The 17125-nt window shown below is 36.3% G+C and overlaps 1 protein-coding gene across 1 annotated transcript in view; it reads left to right on the top strand.

The window, feature by feature from the left end:
- Nucleotides 1–17125, top strand: part of Lrp12 (low density lipoprotein receptor-related protein 12) — a 58332-nt gene that overhangs the window by 20186 nt on the left and 21021 nt on the right. The window contains exon 2 of the mRNA XM_013012592.1: nt 5420–5476. Coding sequence (XP_012868046.1) covers nt 5420–5476 — 57 coding nt within the window. The remainder of the gene's footprint in view (nt 1–5419; nt 5477–17125) is intronic.

The following is a 17125-nucleotide window of genomic DNA, read 5'->3' on the forward strand; positions in this document are numbered from 1 at the left end:
CTGTTCCACAGGCTTTTCTCCCTAGTTTATATGTGCTTTTACACTCATCAATGCTTGCATAAATGTGTATGTGTATGTATGACATGCATACGTTAATATACTCATAAACTACACATATATAATTAAAATTCAATTGTATTCTAATGCTGTTCTGAAATATTTTAATTTATAGCTCTCCAAGTTATTTATAGTACTCTAGGTTTATTCCAGCTTATTAGATCTTTATTATAAGGCTATGTCAGTTTATTGATTTACATGTTGATATAGAATTAATTTTTTTCTATTATAAAATAGAATTCCATTAAATCCTATGATACAGATCTCTATTATAAGGACACAATTTAGGCACAAAGAGGTTTGGTAGCCTTGAACGTAGATTCAGTAGTGGAGCTGGTATTACCTGGCAGTCTAGTCCAAAATCCACAAATCTTAAATAGTACCTTATGCTACTTTACTTTTTTTCCTTCTGCCAGCCTTTATTTCCTGAATTGGAAAAAACAAATGTCTAATATATAAACTACATCCAGTATTAAAACTGATTGTTTTATGTGCCTCTTGTAAGTATATGGGAAACTTTAGTATTATAAACCACAAGGTTTGTAGTTGTGTAAAATACAGTAGATGACTTAAGCCAAAACCTTACCAGTGCCTCTCAAACTTTAATGTGTATACAGATGGCTAGGCTTGAGAAAGAGTCTTGTTAAAATGTAAATTGACTCAATAACCTGAAGTGGAGACCTTATATTTCTATTAAGTTCCCAAAGATTTCAATACTGTTCTTGAGTTCATGAGTAGCAAGGATTTAGGCAATTTTTCCTGATCTTTGGCAAACTTTATTAGGTGTTTTATTTAATCAGTTTCTTATTTTGTTTCTGCAGCCATTGTATATAACTTGTACATGATAAAGAAATGGGATAGTTGTATTTATTTATTTTTTGGGGGGGTCCGGTCGTGGGGCCTGGGTGCTGTCCCTCACCTCTTCAGCTCAAGGCTAGCGCTCTACCTTTTGAGCCACAGCACCACTTCCGGCTTTTTTTTCTGTTTGTTTATGTGGTACTGGGGAATCGAACTCAGGGCCTCATGCATGCAAGGCAAGCGTTCTACCACTGAGCCACCTTCCCAGCCCCGGGATAGTTCTTTTTAATAGTTACAGTTCTATGAATGTAAGATTGAACATTGCTGGGAAAAAGAAGTTGTGTCTTACATGGTGTTGACACACATTTCATAAAATAACTGTAATCATGTTTGTTTATATATTTGATATGACTGACAAACCTATTTCACCTGGTCTACTATATCGTGCTTAATTGAGGGAAACAATTTATTTTGAAGGATTTAGGTGGAGTTGAATAAAAACGTGATTTTGTCACTATTGGTTTATTCTTTAGTAGTAATAATAGTTTGCATAGCTAAAAAAAATGAATGCTTGTTCAATGCTGTGTACTTATTCAGTGTCAGGTACTGTATCAAGTGCTAATGGGCATAATTTCGCTTAGCTTACATGCCATCCCTCATTTTGTTCATCCAGCAGCTATTCCAGTATGCACACTGTTTTGGGAGCTATACATACAGTGGTACATAAAATAAACACAGACTCTTTTACAGCTTAATGCCATTCTGAATGTTTGCAATAATCAGTAACCATAGAAATGTGATCGTTGCAAAAGAAAAATTCTTTTGCTTTCTAAGATTCTCCCACCTAGCTTCTTTGCCCATTTTATCCCCATAACATTCTTTCCCTGTTGGCTTCCTCACTCTTGTGATACCAGATCCAGCTAATGGATGGAGAGAAACAAAACTGTAAAGAGCATTGTCCAAGACAGAACAGTGAGGATGAGGTTGTAGCTCAGTCGTAGTACTGTACTACTGGTAGGGAAGGCTGGGGAGGTCCCAGAAATAGAGATGCCAGCTTAAGACCTATGCCCAGTATTTTTCTGGTTCTTGTCACCATCAAAGAAAGAATTCGGAGGTAAGACAAAATTAGAAGTTTGGAAAAGTTTTCTTACAGAGAGAGTTGCCTCCCTGAGGAGTTTGGGTAACTCATCTTTTGATCAAACTTTAATGGAAAGACTACTAATCAGATAAGATGGCGAAAAAGAGGGAAATTCCAGACATGGGTTGGACTTTTCTTGGAATTGGAATGCCCTTTTCTGCCCTTCTGTGAGATTTTTACGTGTGTCCCTGTACCAGATGCATGAAAACAGCCATTTTGTAAGGTTAATCATACAGAGATATCATTAAATGAAACAGTGAAGCAAAGGACATTTAGCAATTGTCTTTGTTGGACAAATGTAACACATCTGATTTTTGAGTGGTCTTTTGTTTTGATGTCTTTTTTTTGGGGGGGGGTCTTTTGTCCCATGCTCTCCTGCATCAGCCTCAAGACACCTTGTAGTTTGCCTTTTTTTGCCCAATTTTCATTTAGCCTACTTCATCACTGCCATTCCCCACGCTTCAAGTGCCCTTAATCTTTAGGAGTTGTACAGAGGTAGAGGTCTAACTTCCATAATGTGTCCTGTTAGGGCTATTTGCATATCTTGGAGTGCAAACCTCTGGCTGTTTAAGCAAAAGAAGTCTGAGACTCTTAAACTTGGAATAGGCTAGAAATTTAAGGCTTGGAAAAAATTCTATTAAGTGAAGCAAGCCAGGCCCAAAGAAACATATGTCCCATGGTTTCCCTTATTTGCAATATCTAGTATATGTCTGAGTCGAGCAGAAAAGGTCAGATAAGGTGATGTTAGGGAAATGAACCCTAAGATATGTATTCAAATGTTTTTTTTTCTTTCATGCGATTGTTTCTAACACATTTATAAGGTTATTTCTTTGCTGCTTTGTATGTCCCTCCCCCACAGTATAACCCTGCTTTCACTGTATTTGATGTCGGTATAATTTGTGGAGGGGAAGGGGAAAAACAAATCGTTTAAATAGGGATACAGGTGGACCCATTGCAACAATGAGATGTACAAGTCCTTATGTCGAAACGAACTTTACAACTTTGGTGCCGGGGGTGGGGAGTGGGGAAGTGGGGTGGGGGAGGTGGGGAGGGTGTGGGGGGAGGGGGAAGCGGGGAGGATTGGGTGGGGGGGCAGGGGGAGGATGGGAAGGGATGGGAAGGGGAAACAAAAGAGGAGGCTACAATGCTTGATAAGAAATGTACTCATTATCTTGCCCATGTAATTGTAACCCCTTTGTACAGTATTTTCACAATAAAAAAATTAAAAATAAATTTAAAAAATCAGTTTTGTGGGCTGGGAAGGTGGCTCAGTGGTAGAGCACTTGCCTTGCATGCATGAGGCCCTGAGTTCGATTCCTCAGCACCACATAAGCAAAAAGAAAAAAAAGCCGGAAGTGGCGCTGTGGCTCAAGTGGTAGAGCACTAGCCTTGAGCTGAAGGCTGAGGGACAGTGCTAGACCCAGAGTTCAGGCCCCACAACTGGACCCAAAAAAAAAAATCAGTTTTGTAATTGAAAATATACTTGGATATATACTAAAATATCAAAATGGCAATATACTAAGAAAGGCTGAAGCATATACTTAAAGAAGATCTAATAGGACTGGGAATCTATATTTTTTATGACTTCCAGTTAAGATTACACAGTTGTTCCTGGAGACAGCTAGAATTTATCCACTTTTTTTTCCCCTAAACAAAATCTAGTGGTTTTTTTTTTTTAAGCTGATTGTCTTAATAGCTGGCATAGCACTTAACAGTCACTTTTTACATCTAATCCAGCTCTCTGCTTTGTGTTTTTACCAGTTACATTGGTTATACTTTACCGTTGAACTTTTTTCCTACATATGTTACTAATAGAGGATCGTTATTTTTAAAAAGCTTGATTTGGGGCATAATATTTTTGTATCAGTTCATTAAACTTTGGCCTTGAGAATTTTTTAAATAACCTTTAATAATAGCTAGCTTACACCAGTTATTTTTCTAAATTTCATCTTTACAGACCTTTTTGTGATATGTTTTAACCTTTTGGTTTTGCCTTTATCTGATTTCATTTTAGAACATTTACAAAAATTTTGAATTTGGACTAAATTACTACAAAATGAAAGTATTTTAGTGAAAATAGCCTTTGAAGCAGCCATTATAGTTTAGTTATAGAAAAATGTTACACAGTGCTGTGTGTCATTTTCTTTTGTGACCTCCCCCCCCCCCACCAAAGAGAACTAAAAAGGTACTCAAATATTTAGCCACCTCCAAAAAGAGAACTCATAGGACCTTACCCCTGGATCAGACATCTTTGTTCCTAAAGGAAAGGTCATTTTCCCCAAGGGTCCCCAGTGCCAACGAGTGGCAGCTATATACCTATAGAGATGGAATGTCTTTTGCCTGATAGGGTTTTAGAATTGGTGGGGAAGAAGGGGTTGTCTTCTGGGCTAGCAGTGAACAAGTATAAAATTTAGAGAAGCAGGGACAGATACAAATAATTTGTTACAAGGGTAGATACAAATAATTTGTAACAATTTTTTAGAAAATAAAGAGATACTGTTTATATTATTTTAATTTTTTATTTTCAAATGGCTGTTTAAAGGTTGATTACAATTTAACATGTTCATCTATGTATCCAGTGCTTCTTGATCAGTCACCCCTTTCCTCTTCCACTCTCTCTGAGTCATAGCAACTTTCCCACTTGTTTACATTAATTTGAGGGAGAAATAGCCACAGTACTTTTAAGGGGACTGACTTAGAATCATGTTTTTACAGGTAACATAAACACTACTTTTATTAGGGACTTAGGCAAGCCCCTCTCTGGGCTTATGGAGAATGGTGCCATCAAAGAAAAAGGAAGTCCAATGGCAATTGCACTGGGTCCCTGTTGGATCAGTGCCATCAGATACTCTTGGCCAAAACACAACAAGAATTCCTTAATCTTCTTTTCACCTAACTCTATACTGGGCCTTCTGTTAGTTACTCGAGTACTTCCATGGGGAACAGGGTATAGAGAACCAAGATATAATTCTACCCCTGCTTTTAAAACAATTAGAATTATTGGTGCAGAAAGGTTAAAATAAGACAGAGTTTAAAAAAAAAAAGTACCAACTTGTGGACCTTACAGTAATCACTAGCCTGTGCTGACTAGACACTCTTAGAGGAATTCTGTTTAAACTGAGCTGTGGTTTCCTCTCTTCAATAGTGGCACCAGAACTTCCTTATTGATGACTCCTTGTTAGAAATTTCTTTCTGGTGTCAATTAGGTCTATGTATTTGACCTTTATATTACAGTATATTGTTATGATTTCCAAAGTGTTTGTTTTTTCCCCTACTACTATTATAGTTCAAGGCTCCTTAATATTGTGTTTTAAGATTATTATAAAAAGAAAACTATTTTGTAAATATTAAAAGTAGCTCGGTGTAGTTGTTTCTCTTTACAAATTTTATCTTGGAAATTAGTTGATTCATTATGTTTAATTTTAGGAAATGGTGCTCTTGCAGAACATTCTGAAAATGTGCATATTTCAGGAGTATCAACTGGTAAGTCATTTTTGTAATGTTTAAATTTCATGCATGATTTATGTGGTAAATATTGAAAGCCACCTGGTATCTTATAAAGTGATATTTGGCTATAAAAATTATTACTGCTTTTGCAACATATAATAGGGAATGAAGTAACTGGAACATAGAGAAAGTCTCATAAGATAAAAGTGATACTTACATGCCTGTGGTTCGATTATACTTTCAAGCGATCTGCTTATTTTAAACCAAGAGAAAAGTTGTGTAAGTTGAACTAGTATTTTCTTTCCATTCAAAGTTTATTTGAAATGAAGTGAATTAAAATGTAGTTTTGAATGTTGTCCTTAGGATTTAAAACCTTAGAAATTGTTTGGCTTTTTGCTGGTTAATTAAAGATAAGAGTCTCATGGACCTCTCTGCCCAGGCTGGCTTCAAAATTTGATCCTCAGATCTCATCCTACTAAATGGCTAAGATTACACACATCAGTCACCAATTCCTGGCTTGCACACAAAAAAATAAATGTATAAGAAAACTACGCATTAACCTTACTCACTCTCATAGTATTTTAACATCTCAGAGAATACATTTATTTTTTCTTTCGTACTTACATATTATTTTAATGCTTGCTTAAAATTCTCATCAAGTAGCTACATTACAGGTAATTTTTTTGTACATATGAATGTGTTCTTTCCAATGAATCTTCCTGGTATGGATCATTTTGTAGAAGGCTTCTTTATCTAGCCCTTTTTAAAATTTCTAAGGCCATTTCCTTAGCACTAATTTTTAAGAGTAAAATTTTGTATCAAAGGTCATGAATAATTTAACAACTCCAGAAACACTTTAATAAATTGCTTTCAAAAGGGTTGTACCAATTTACACAGGTCTTTGCCATGTATAAGAGCACTTACATAGCCGGGCGCCGGTGGCTCACGCCTGTAATCCTAGCTACTCAGGAGGCTGAGATCTGAGGATCGCGGTTCAAAAGCCAGCCCGGGCAAGAGAGACCGTGAGACTCCTATCTCCAATAAACCACCAGAAAACCAGAAGTGGCATTGTAGCTCAAATGGTAGAGCGCTCACCTTGAGCTGAAGAGCTGAGGGGACAGCGCCCAGTCCCAAAGTTCAAGCCCCACGACCGACCAAAAAAAAAAAAAAAGAGCACTTACATTGGGTATGACCACCACTTGCTTGGAAGTTTTCCTTACTGCTTTGTTTCTTTTTCATTTTCATCTGAAACATTGATCAAAGACAACATGTAGCATTGGTCAAAAGAACCTGCAAAATTATATTTAGTAACTAGCAAGAGACACCTAATTAACTGTTACTAAGTCCTACAGGAAAGGTGAGAAAGGACCACTTTGCCTGCTGCTTACAGGTATAATTTTCCTGTATTCCAGAAGTAACTGCAAACTGCCATCAAATAATCACGGCTTACGTTTTATTTTCTTTCAGATTCTTTATAAGATTTTAAAAATTCTAGAGTTGTGAATGTTCTATCTAGTATTGATGCCCTTCCAGCAAAGCCTCAAAATACTCTGTAACAATATCTGAACTTAAATCAGTGGTTAAAAACAAAATCTAGTTTACTATCAGGTTTTATGATTATCACAAAATGCTGTTAATTTGTAATCAAATCAATTGCAATTTATATATCCTCCTTTATATGTCCCTAATTTGAAGAGGCCACTGCTAAATTATTAGCTTTAAAAAGCTAATAGTATCATCATTGAGATAGTCCTGCAAGTACTGGAAGAGAATTTAAAAAAAAAAAAAAAAGCAAGTCACTACATAGCAGGTAGTAAATAGTTTGGATAAGTGATTTTTGAGAAGGTTGGAGCCTTAAGAAGTGGAAGACTAGTGGAGGTATTTAGAGAAGACTTATTAAATCATGAGCTCCAAGTCCAGTTTGTTTCTTAACAACTGATCTCTGCCTCATCTCTTCTGTGCTTCTGTGTTTTCAGCAAGAGTCACAGCAAACTTCAAATATTAGTAGTTTTACACACTTGGGAAATAGAAGTATAGCTTGCTTTACATTTTAGTCTTTTGTGGTGGAGAAATTAGAAAATGTCACCACTGTATCAATAGTTTGTGTACCCTGGCAGGGGAAAAAAAAGATGGTCCTCTTCTACCCTTAAAAAATGGTATTAAAGGATGAATCTTCCTTATTCATCTTAGGCTTTGCTAGCAAAGATCAGTTATTCTTCCCACTTAGAAACTTTAGAGTGAATGTAAGTTTTTTAATTGTATTTTATTATGGCCCTGTTTTTCTATTTTTTTCTTTTCTCTATGTGTATTTTGTACCCTTTCTACCTTTTTTTATATTTCCTTTACTCTCACATAAATCTTCATTACTGTTTGTTGGTGATCTTGAAGAGACCAATGAATTACCTGTTTTGATTAGAGTTAATGTCCAAGTAAAATATTTTAGTTACTAAAGAATGTGACATATCACAAAGGAATAATGTTGTTGCTACTCTTCTTAAATATAAACTGAGACAGGAATATTCATGTATATTATAAAAAGCTGTGGATATAGGATTTCCCACTTGACATAGGAAAATGATTTCTAGTAATTGCTTTGAGACTAATGAGACTTCTGAGTAGGAATGACAGTTCAAAATTTTTCTTGCACTTTCTTAACTGTTACATTTTAAGTTAAAACTTTCCTATCCAGTTTCAGCTTTTTGCTTGTGAACCAGAGATAGGAATCTTGCTAATTTGTCTACATAGGCTAGCTTTGAACTAGATCCTCAGATATCAGCCTCCTGAGTAGCTATGGTTACAAGCATGAGCCTACTGATACCCAGCTTCTCTTCTGACTTCTTTAAAAGAATGAAAAAAAATTGGAGTAATTTTTAGGAAATTCTATTTATGGCCCATCTTTGTGTCCACTCAACTATCTTCCAGCCTTAATTAGTTGACTGTCTGACATTTCTGTTGTGAGAGAGCTCAGCTTAGTTTCTCTGTGGTCATAAAATTCATTCAAGGAATCTGTACAGCAAAGGGTTAAATAAATCAAGACTTAGGCCACAAATCCAGTTAAGTTAGAAGAAAAAGCTTTGAAACTTAAGCCATTTTTTTTCTTCCTAGCCTTGGGCTTCCTAAGTTTCCTATTCAGCTTGCAGATGCCACAACATTCAGACAAAGAGCTACTGTAGTACTCTTTTAACTTCATTCATCTTAAAGATTCCAACACTCATTTGCTCACTTTTCCTGTGTTATTAATGACCTATAGACTTTATTGTATGCTTGCTTTCAAAGTAACTATCCATCCCATCCTAACATATTTGAGAATACTACTGTAGATACTCAGCTGTACGTGCTTCCACCATCCATTCCTCTCTTAAAAAATTAATAACTTCCTCAGTCTCCACTTAGCCTTTTATTTCAACTATTTTATTCCAAGCCCTGAAGCATCATACCCATAGTTACCTATGTGTGAATTCTGCTTATCATGAAAGGTAGAATATAGGATGTATGTTAGTTTTGTTACAAAGATACCTAACATAAACATTGAAGGAGAAAATCTTTATTTTGGCTCATCATGTCAGAGGTATTAGTTTATGGTCTTTTGGCCTTTTGACTTTGGGCCTATGGCAAAGCTGGACACCATGATGGAAGCACAGAGCAGAAGACTGCTTATCATGGTGGCTAGAAAGCACATGACAGAGAGGAAGGAGGCAGGGTACTAATATCCCCTTCCAGGCACACTGCAGTGACCAACTGCCTTCCAAGATATGCTCCTTTGAGAAATGCCACCGCCTCCCAGTAGCACCATAGGTGGTAACCAAGCCTTGTGAACCTTTTTAGGAGACATTGATGTTCAGAACCATAACTGGTGCTGTTTATAAAATCTCTTTTTATTTTTAATTTCAGAGATACTAAGAAGCAGCTTAGTACTACTTACTGTCCCTAGAGTTTTAGCAAATAAGATTTAGTCTTCAGAAGCTTTAAAGCTAAGTATACTCTTTTTCCCCTACAGTTATTTGTTACAGTTCCTCTACATCCATCTTGATATAGGGCCAATAGGTCACTCTTCTTCATTGAAATTCTGTTTAAGCAGCTTCCTTTTACTCCTCTGATAATTACTTTACTCATTATGGAGAGCTCCTTAGTGGACAGGCATTTGCCTTGGTGGTTAAGTGTGTAGCTTCTGAAACCTGGTGCCCATACTTGCAACTATGACACTTGCTTTTTGTTTCTTTGTTGCCTAAAAATTATTACTTTATTTCTGTTTCTTTTGTCCCCCTCCCTCTCACTTGCTAAATAGGGATGATAATACTAAGATTTAAATGAGAAATAGGTCCTGACAGATAATATGAGCTAAATACATGTTAGCCAATTTTTAGCATCATGGATCTATGGGCCAAAAACTATATATAGAGATCTTGAACTTCAGAACTATAAACTTCTAATTTGCAACAGAAATCTGATCAGCAGTACTTTGTCAAATTGCAATTGATTGATCTCCTAAATTGACAGTTGGTCAGTAGATATATGATATTCAGGGCAGTCATTTAACTACATATTCTAATTTTTCAATGTATCATTGCCATTTAACATTTGCAAACTTATGTGTTCTAAGATTGCAATAATGGGCAGTACAGGAGGGTGTTGGGCTAACTGAAAAAGTGATTTACGGCTCTAGCCCTAGCTACTCAGGAATTTGCAATCTTGAGGATCGAGGTTCGAGGCTAATCCGGGCAGGAAAGCCTGTGAGGCTCTATCTCAAATGAACCACCAAAAAGTGAGAAGTGGAGCTGTGGCTCAAGTGGTAGCTTACTAGCCTTGAGCAAAAAAATTCAGGATAGCACCCAGGCCTTGAGTTCAAGCCCTAGAATTGGCACAGAAAGAGAGAGAAAGACAGACAGACAGACAGAGACAGAGAGAGCAGAGACAGAGAGACAGAGAAGGAAAGGAAGAGAGGAGAGAACACACTAAACAGCTTCCTTCCATGGCCAGGGAAGTATACGTGTGGCATGAATGCAGCATGCACTGTTTTTTAGTAGAATTGTATATGTAATAATCACAGCCCACCTTCAGTTCTACCAGTCACTGGCTGAGTTATGAGGAGGTACTTTCACTCCCATCTTCAGTGGGAATCTTTCCTGAGATGCTGTCTTCCAAGTGCAGGGTGTCTAGAGCAGTTGTGATTTGAGAAAGGCCTTCTAGAGCAGGAGTCATGGCTTCAGATGGCAAGGAATAGTGGTAAAGTATCCAAAACAGCTGTGCTTTCACGAAGGCACCAGCCTCCTACCAGATTACTGGCAGTCCCAGCTTCAGGTTGCCTGGCCTAAGAGAAGGATCCAACTTTAATTTTACCATACGTCCACTTCTGATACTTTCACCATGGCCATCTGATTTATCTGGAGCCCTGACGGACTAAGGCCCAGAGGCAAGTACTGTGTCTCTGAGTCTTCCCCTTTACTCTTCCTGGGTCTTCATCATTGTCCTGGGACCACAAACAACCTTGTAGAGATTGTAGGCCAGGCTTCAGGAGTCAGGGACAGGTTCTTAAGAGGCCTCCACTGTCCCAGTTCAGCTGATCCTGTTGCCTTTTGAGCAGAAGCAGCCAAAATCAGTGGTCTCATTAGGAAAAGGCCTATTGGTGGAGTCACAGTGGGTAAAGGGCACCGTGGCAAGCTCTTGCCAGGGAGAGAGAGAGCACATGGTGAGACAAGATGCCAGAGAGGCTTATTCATATTTCCAGAACTTGGCGTTTCCTTGTATTCATAAAATAATGAAATCACAAGTATTTATAAGACTCTGTACTGTAGTCTTAAAAAAAATAGATGACTACGGTCACCCATAAACACTGTCATTTCCTTATGATCAGCATGAGCTTGGTTTTACTCCATAGTAAAATTTTTGTAAAATAAAATTATCTAAGAAGAGGAGCTTTTATATTTTACTTTTAGATGATCTCTTTGCAACACTGCTTTCTCACAAAATGATATGCATCATATTCCTTCTTTTCATAGTGAATCGCCTTTGTTTAACTAGTGTTTATAGAAATACTAAATTCTTCTAACAATATGTTTCTGTTAAGCTATATTTATTTCTATATTAAGAAAAAAGTATTTGTTTATAATCAAGTCCCTCCCTGTCCTAAACTTATGTAATACATTTTTCAAACTTTTTTTTACTATTATTATAAAGGTGATATACAGAGGGGTTACAGTTATATAAGTCAAGTGAAGAGTATATTTCTTTTTGGATAGTGTCACTTGTTTTCTCGCTCTTTGCTAGTTTTTCCCTTTCATTCCCATCCCTACCCACAAGTTGTATAGTTCATTTTCAATGTAGTATTTAGTAAATACCCACATATAATACATTTTTCATAAATTTAGTCTCCTATTTAAAATACCATGTATCTAACCTTATATATGTAGTTTACATTTTATCATTTCATTCTTTCTATATTGTATTGTGTGCTCTCAGGTGAATTGTTTCTTAGATTCAGCTAATCATACATAATTGTTACAAGTTGTCTCAAGAAATTAAGTGGTCAGTGAACATAGCTTACTTTTGATTCTATTTTAGTTTTACTATTTATTAAAACCTGACACACGGTTTTCATGCCCCTTTTAGTCTCAACTACTTTTTGCAGTAAGGTGTCAAAGGTTGTCAGTTTTAAAAAGAAACCTACGTTTTTATTTTTTGAAGAGGAAATTGTACTTTTTTTCTTTGGTAGATAAGTAAGCTCTAATCATAAATTTCTTTGCCTACTTCTTTTTCTCTAAGCTTTAAAAAAGTTTGAAATCCCAAATTGAAAGGCATTTTATTTGACATTATTTTGAAGTGGTCCTCTCTTCTCCGGTGTAGTCTCTTTAATAAAGACCATGTCAACACTTCAAATTCTTTTTTTTTTCTATTTGAAAGTTTTTGCATATTCATTCATCAGTTTTCTATTTTACTGGTTCTTTTCTTTTAACAAAAAGTCATTGTCTTGAGTAGTTTTACAAAGGAAATGCCAAATAACCAAGCAGTTTATGAATACAACGCATTGTGATCGGTGTCCCCCTTCAGCATTCTCACCCCACCTTTGACTCACCCCTTCTCTTAGTTTTCTTAATTTTGTGGTATATGCAATGAATTTTTAGCTTCATTCCACCTTCTCTCCCCTTCATTGGTCTACCCCTTTCCCCATAGCTCCCTCCCAGCTTGGAGCTTACTAGTCTGTTTATAGATTTATAGGTATATTCTAGCTACCACAAATGAGGGAAATCGTGCAACCTTTGTTGCTCTGAATTTGGCTTCACTTAAACTTTTTCTAAGTATTTCCATTTCCTTACAAGTGATGCAATATAATTCTTTCTAATGGGTAAATAAAATTCCATTGTATATATTCTGGAAAGCAATATAGAGGTTCTTCAAAAAAAATAGTAAACAAAACTATCCTATGACCCAGCAATCCCATTCCTAGGCATTTATCCAATAGTACACAGTTACAGAAATGCCACTGGTACAGCCATGTTTGTTGTAGCATTATTCATCATAGCAAGATCTGGATCAGCCCAGATACCCCTCAGTGGATGAATGGATATGAGAATGTGGTATATAGGCACAATGGAATCATACTCAAATTCTTTGCATTTGGGCAGTACTGGAGTTTGAATTCAGAGCTGCACTAGACAAGCGGCACTGTTCCTTGAGCCACACCTCTAGCAATTTTACTCTGGATTAATTTTGAGATAGAGTCTCTCCTGGGCCACAGTAGCTGTGTGGCACCACCTCCACCTTTTTTTCTGTGGAGATGGGAATCTCATACACTTTTTTCCCATACTGGCCTAGAATTGTGATCCTCCCAATCTCAGCCTTCCAAATTGCTAGAATGACATGTGTGTCTAGGTATTGATTGAAATGATTTTCATTGACCTTGACCCAGGCTTGACTCAACCACAATATTCTTCCATTCTTTGCCTTCAGATTAGGTAGGATTGCAGGCATGAGCTACAAGTGCCCGGCAAACACTTTGAATTTTTTTTAATAGCTTGAATACATCAGTCTAGTTTTAAAAACATATTTCTGTGCTTTTCCATGAGAATATTAAAATGTTTTCAGTAAAAGCACGTAGAAGTTTTGAGCATTCTTCAGTCAGTTTTCACCTGATTTTCTGAACTATACAATATCATTATTTGTATTTTAAGCCAGAAAACTAATACCAAAAATCTTTTTTTTTTTTTTGGTCCAGTTGTGGGGCCTGAACTCTGGGCCTGGGCACTGTCCTTCAACTCTTCAGCTCAAGGCTAGTACTCTACCACTTGAGCCACAGTGCCACTTCCAGCTTTTTTCTTTTTGCTTATGTGGTGTTGAGGAATCAAACCCAGGGCCTCAGGCATGCAAGGCAAGCACTCTACCACTGAGCCACCTTCCAAGCCCCTAATACCAAAATCTTTTAAGAAATCCATTGAAGAAGTTCTGCCTATATTCATTCTTTGTATATTCGTTCCTAATTGACAGCATACACATAAATGCAAACAGTGTATATTTACCTTTTAGTGTAGCTTAACCACCAGGTTAAAACCACTGTGTTGAGTTTATTATTACAAATGTCCTGAATACTAGACCCACTGAGAATTAAATTAACATACGTTTTGAGCAACTAATAGATAACATAATCCAAAAGAAGATGTTGTCCACATTGAAAGTTTCTCTTTGTTGTTATTTTAAGGTTATTGTGTGTGTGTGTGTGTGTGTGTGTGTGTGTGTGTGTGTGTGTGTGTTAAAGTTGGTATCTTTTTTTTTAACCAATACTAAAAAGCCCTTTAATTTGAGGGAGGGAGGGGCTTCTGTTTCTGGAATTAAAGGAAATTTATAGAAAGTGTATTTGTTATATAATCATCCAAAAAGCCTAAATTTTGTTTATAACTGAGGACACTGACTAAAATAAGTTCAGTAGAATAAAATTGTAGTTGAGTTGGGGTATCAGAGCTGAAGTGTTACACTGAGTGGGGACTGGGAAGTGGTGTGTGAGGCACTGAAATCATGGAAGAAATAGGGTCCAGAAGAAAGCAGTTGGAAGATTTGGGCAGACAAAATGTAAGCAGTAAAACACCTCTGATTCTCTAAGAGGTGGTAAAAAGTAAGCTCTATTTCTGACTGACATTTACAGTTTTTGACATTGTGAGGTCTTCCTTTTATTCTAATTTCCTGTCCTTAAAAATCTTAATATTGTTTGTGATTTGGTAGTGGTGGTGGTGGTTTTTGTTTAATCAGTTGTGGGGCTTGAACTCAGGGCCTGGGCACTGTCCTGGAGTTCTTTTGCTCAAAGCTACCACTTTGAGCCACAGCACCACTTCTGGTTTGAGGGATGGTTGATTGGAGATAAGAGTCTCACAGGGACTTTTCAGCCCAGGCTGGCTTTGAACCACAATCTTCAAGTATGCCTTCTGAGTAGCTAGGGTTACAGGTGTTAACCACAGGTTTTGAAAGCCCCTTTTTACTTGATGCAGCCAAGTGATGCCTAAGCCAATGAAAATTCAGAATATAGAATAAAGAGGATTTGGAAACACATAGATCTGATGTTAATGAATTTGAACTTAGAATGTCCAGTGGATATTTCATTAAGAGAAGTTTCCAGGTTTGAGAGTTTAAACACATCACGTGTAGATAATAGTTGAAATTCTGTGGGTAGATGAAATCTTCCACTGAGAGTGAAAGGAGGAGGAGGCTTGAGAAAAAAGTGTGAACACTACTATAATGGAGGATAGCTGAGGAAGGAGGATCTAGTGCTAGAGAACTGGCACAGAAATAGAAGTAGAGGGGTGTTCTCAGCAAAGTCAAGGTAGAATAAAAGAAAGTAAATGTCAAGTGCTCTGGAAAGATCAAGTTCGTTGGAAACTGAGGGTACGCTGGATTAGGCAGTGAGATGAGTAATAAATGGCCTTTGCTTCCTTGTATGGGTAAGAATTGAAAATCTGATTTCAGCACGTCAGAGAAAAAACTGAGTGAGGAAATGAAAAATGTATTGATGCATTCTCATGAGCATGTGAAAATACATCATGATAATGAGGGTAACAGGAGGGAATTCAAATAGCAGCTCCTTAACACATGAAGAAGTTTAACACCGAACAAGTTGTAATAGTTTATAGTGTGACAAAGCTAAGAAGTGGCAGATGGAACAAACAGCATCTGCGTTTAGTGATGGCATATTCACCAGTATGTATAGACAAACTTTTAACCCAAAACAGTGGGGAAAATTCAGTGGTTTCTTTTAGGGATCAAATCTATTCTTTCTTAAATACAAAAGAAAATAAGTTGTGATTAGGGTGTGTCTAGTACTTGGGAAAATGTGTTGATTAAGAAGTCTCTGAATCATCATAAAGAAATGACTGATAAATATTTAAGGAGCTAGCATGTTTAACAGGATTTAAACATTATGCAGTAATAGTACATGTATCAAAACATTACAAGTTACATCCTTCACATATACAGCTCTTATATTTTTATGTGTTAAAGAATATATATTTCAAAAGCTCCTGGAACAAAAATACCAAATTCATCCATTTTGCAAATGTGTAAAATGAAGTCAGTGAATTCAAGCAGAAACTTTGGTGCTATAGTGGGTTTTTTTAAGGGGAAATCATTGGTATTTCAAAATAACATTAGCCAAAGTACATGTGAAATTAGAAATAATCTTAATAATTTGTTTATCTGCTCTTCTAGGGTTTAAACTTAGGGCTTTTGTCCTTGCTAGGCAGGCACTCTTACTACTTGAATCACACCTCCAGCCCTTAATTTAACAAGGTTTGTGGGGTATATCTTACCCTGTACATTTGTATGAAAATATTTGTAACATGTTTCTGAGCATCATATTAGAGATTAACTCTAGTTTTTTATATAAGAGCACCACCTACAGGCTTCTCAGGTATATGGAAATATAGTTTTAAACCTAATAAAACCTGATAAATTCTTTCAAGTTTATTTTCTATAATTAGCCTATTGGTTATTTAAAAGTTGTCTGTGAGACAGTGCTCCCATATAATTGTCTGCTACATAGCACTGCTATCAAATCAGCAGTATTTGAGTATGTATATGCTGATATGGTACTATAATTTGGAGTTAATATAATTTAACTGAAAATTGTTACTAGTTTTAATGTAGATTAATCTTTGAATGAAAATGAACAATTTTCACAGTGGGAGAATAATTTTTCATATTTTGATTATTTTACCTGCTTATTTGTATGTTTGTTTCTGCATGAATTTAAAAATTTCTTCAGTATGCTTTGCTAAGAAACAAAACAAATCTTGTTATCTTTTTATTAAATTCTTGTTAAGGTAACTCAGAGCAAAGAAGCAGCTAAACTAGTATTTTATTATCAGCTCTTAAAATAAAATTGCATTTGGAAAAGCTATTTTTTCTCTAACATATCATTCATTAAAATTTTTCTTACAAGGGAATTTACTCTTAATAAACTTAAAGACCAGTAGAAAAAACAACAAACGAAGGAAGTATTGGCTATGCTGGCAGTGGAGATGTTTGCTAAGCTCTTTGTGTTGAGCCTATGTATCCTGTGCAATGATCTCTGTGTCCTGAAAGCAATTAAAAGCAAGATCCCTTTTGTAATATACTCTGATTCCATTGTAGACACTTTTTTGATATGAACATATTTTCTGCAGCAGAATATATTTTTAAGTCTTTTTTTTTCTTTTATTCTTTTTTTTT

Source organism: Dipodomys ordii, unplaced genomic scaffold (assembly GCF_000151885.1).
Source record: "Dipodomys ordii isolate 6190 unplaced genomic scaffold, Dord_2.0 Scaffold17, whole genome shotgun sequence".
NCBI classification, from domain to species: domain Eukaryota; kingdom Metazoa; phylum Chordata; class Mammalia; order Rodentia; family Heteromyidae; genus Dipodomys; species Dipodomys ordii.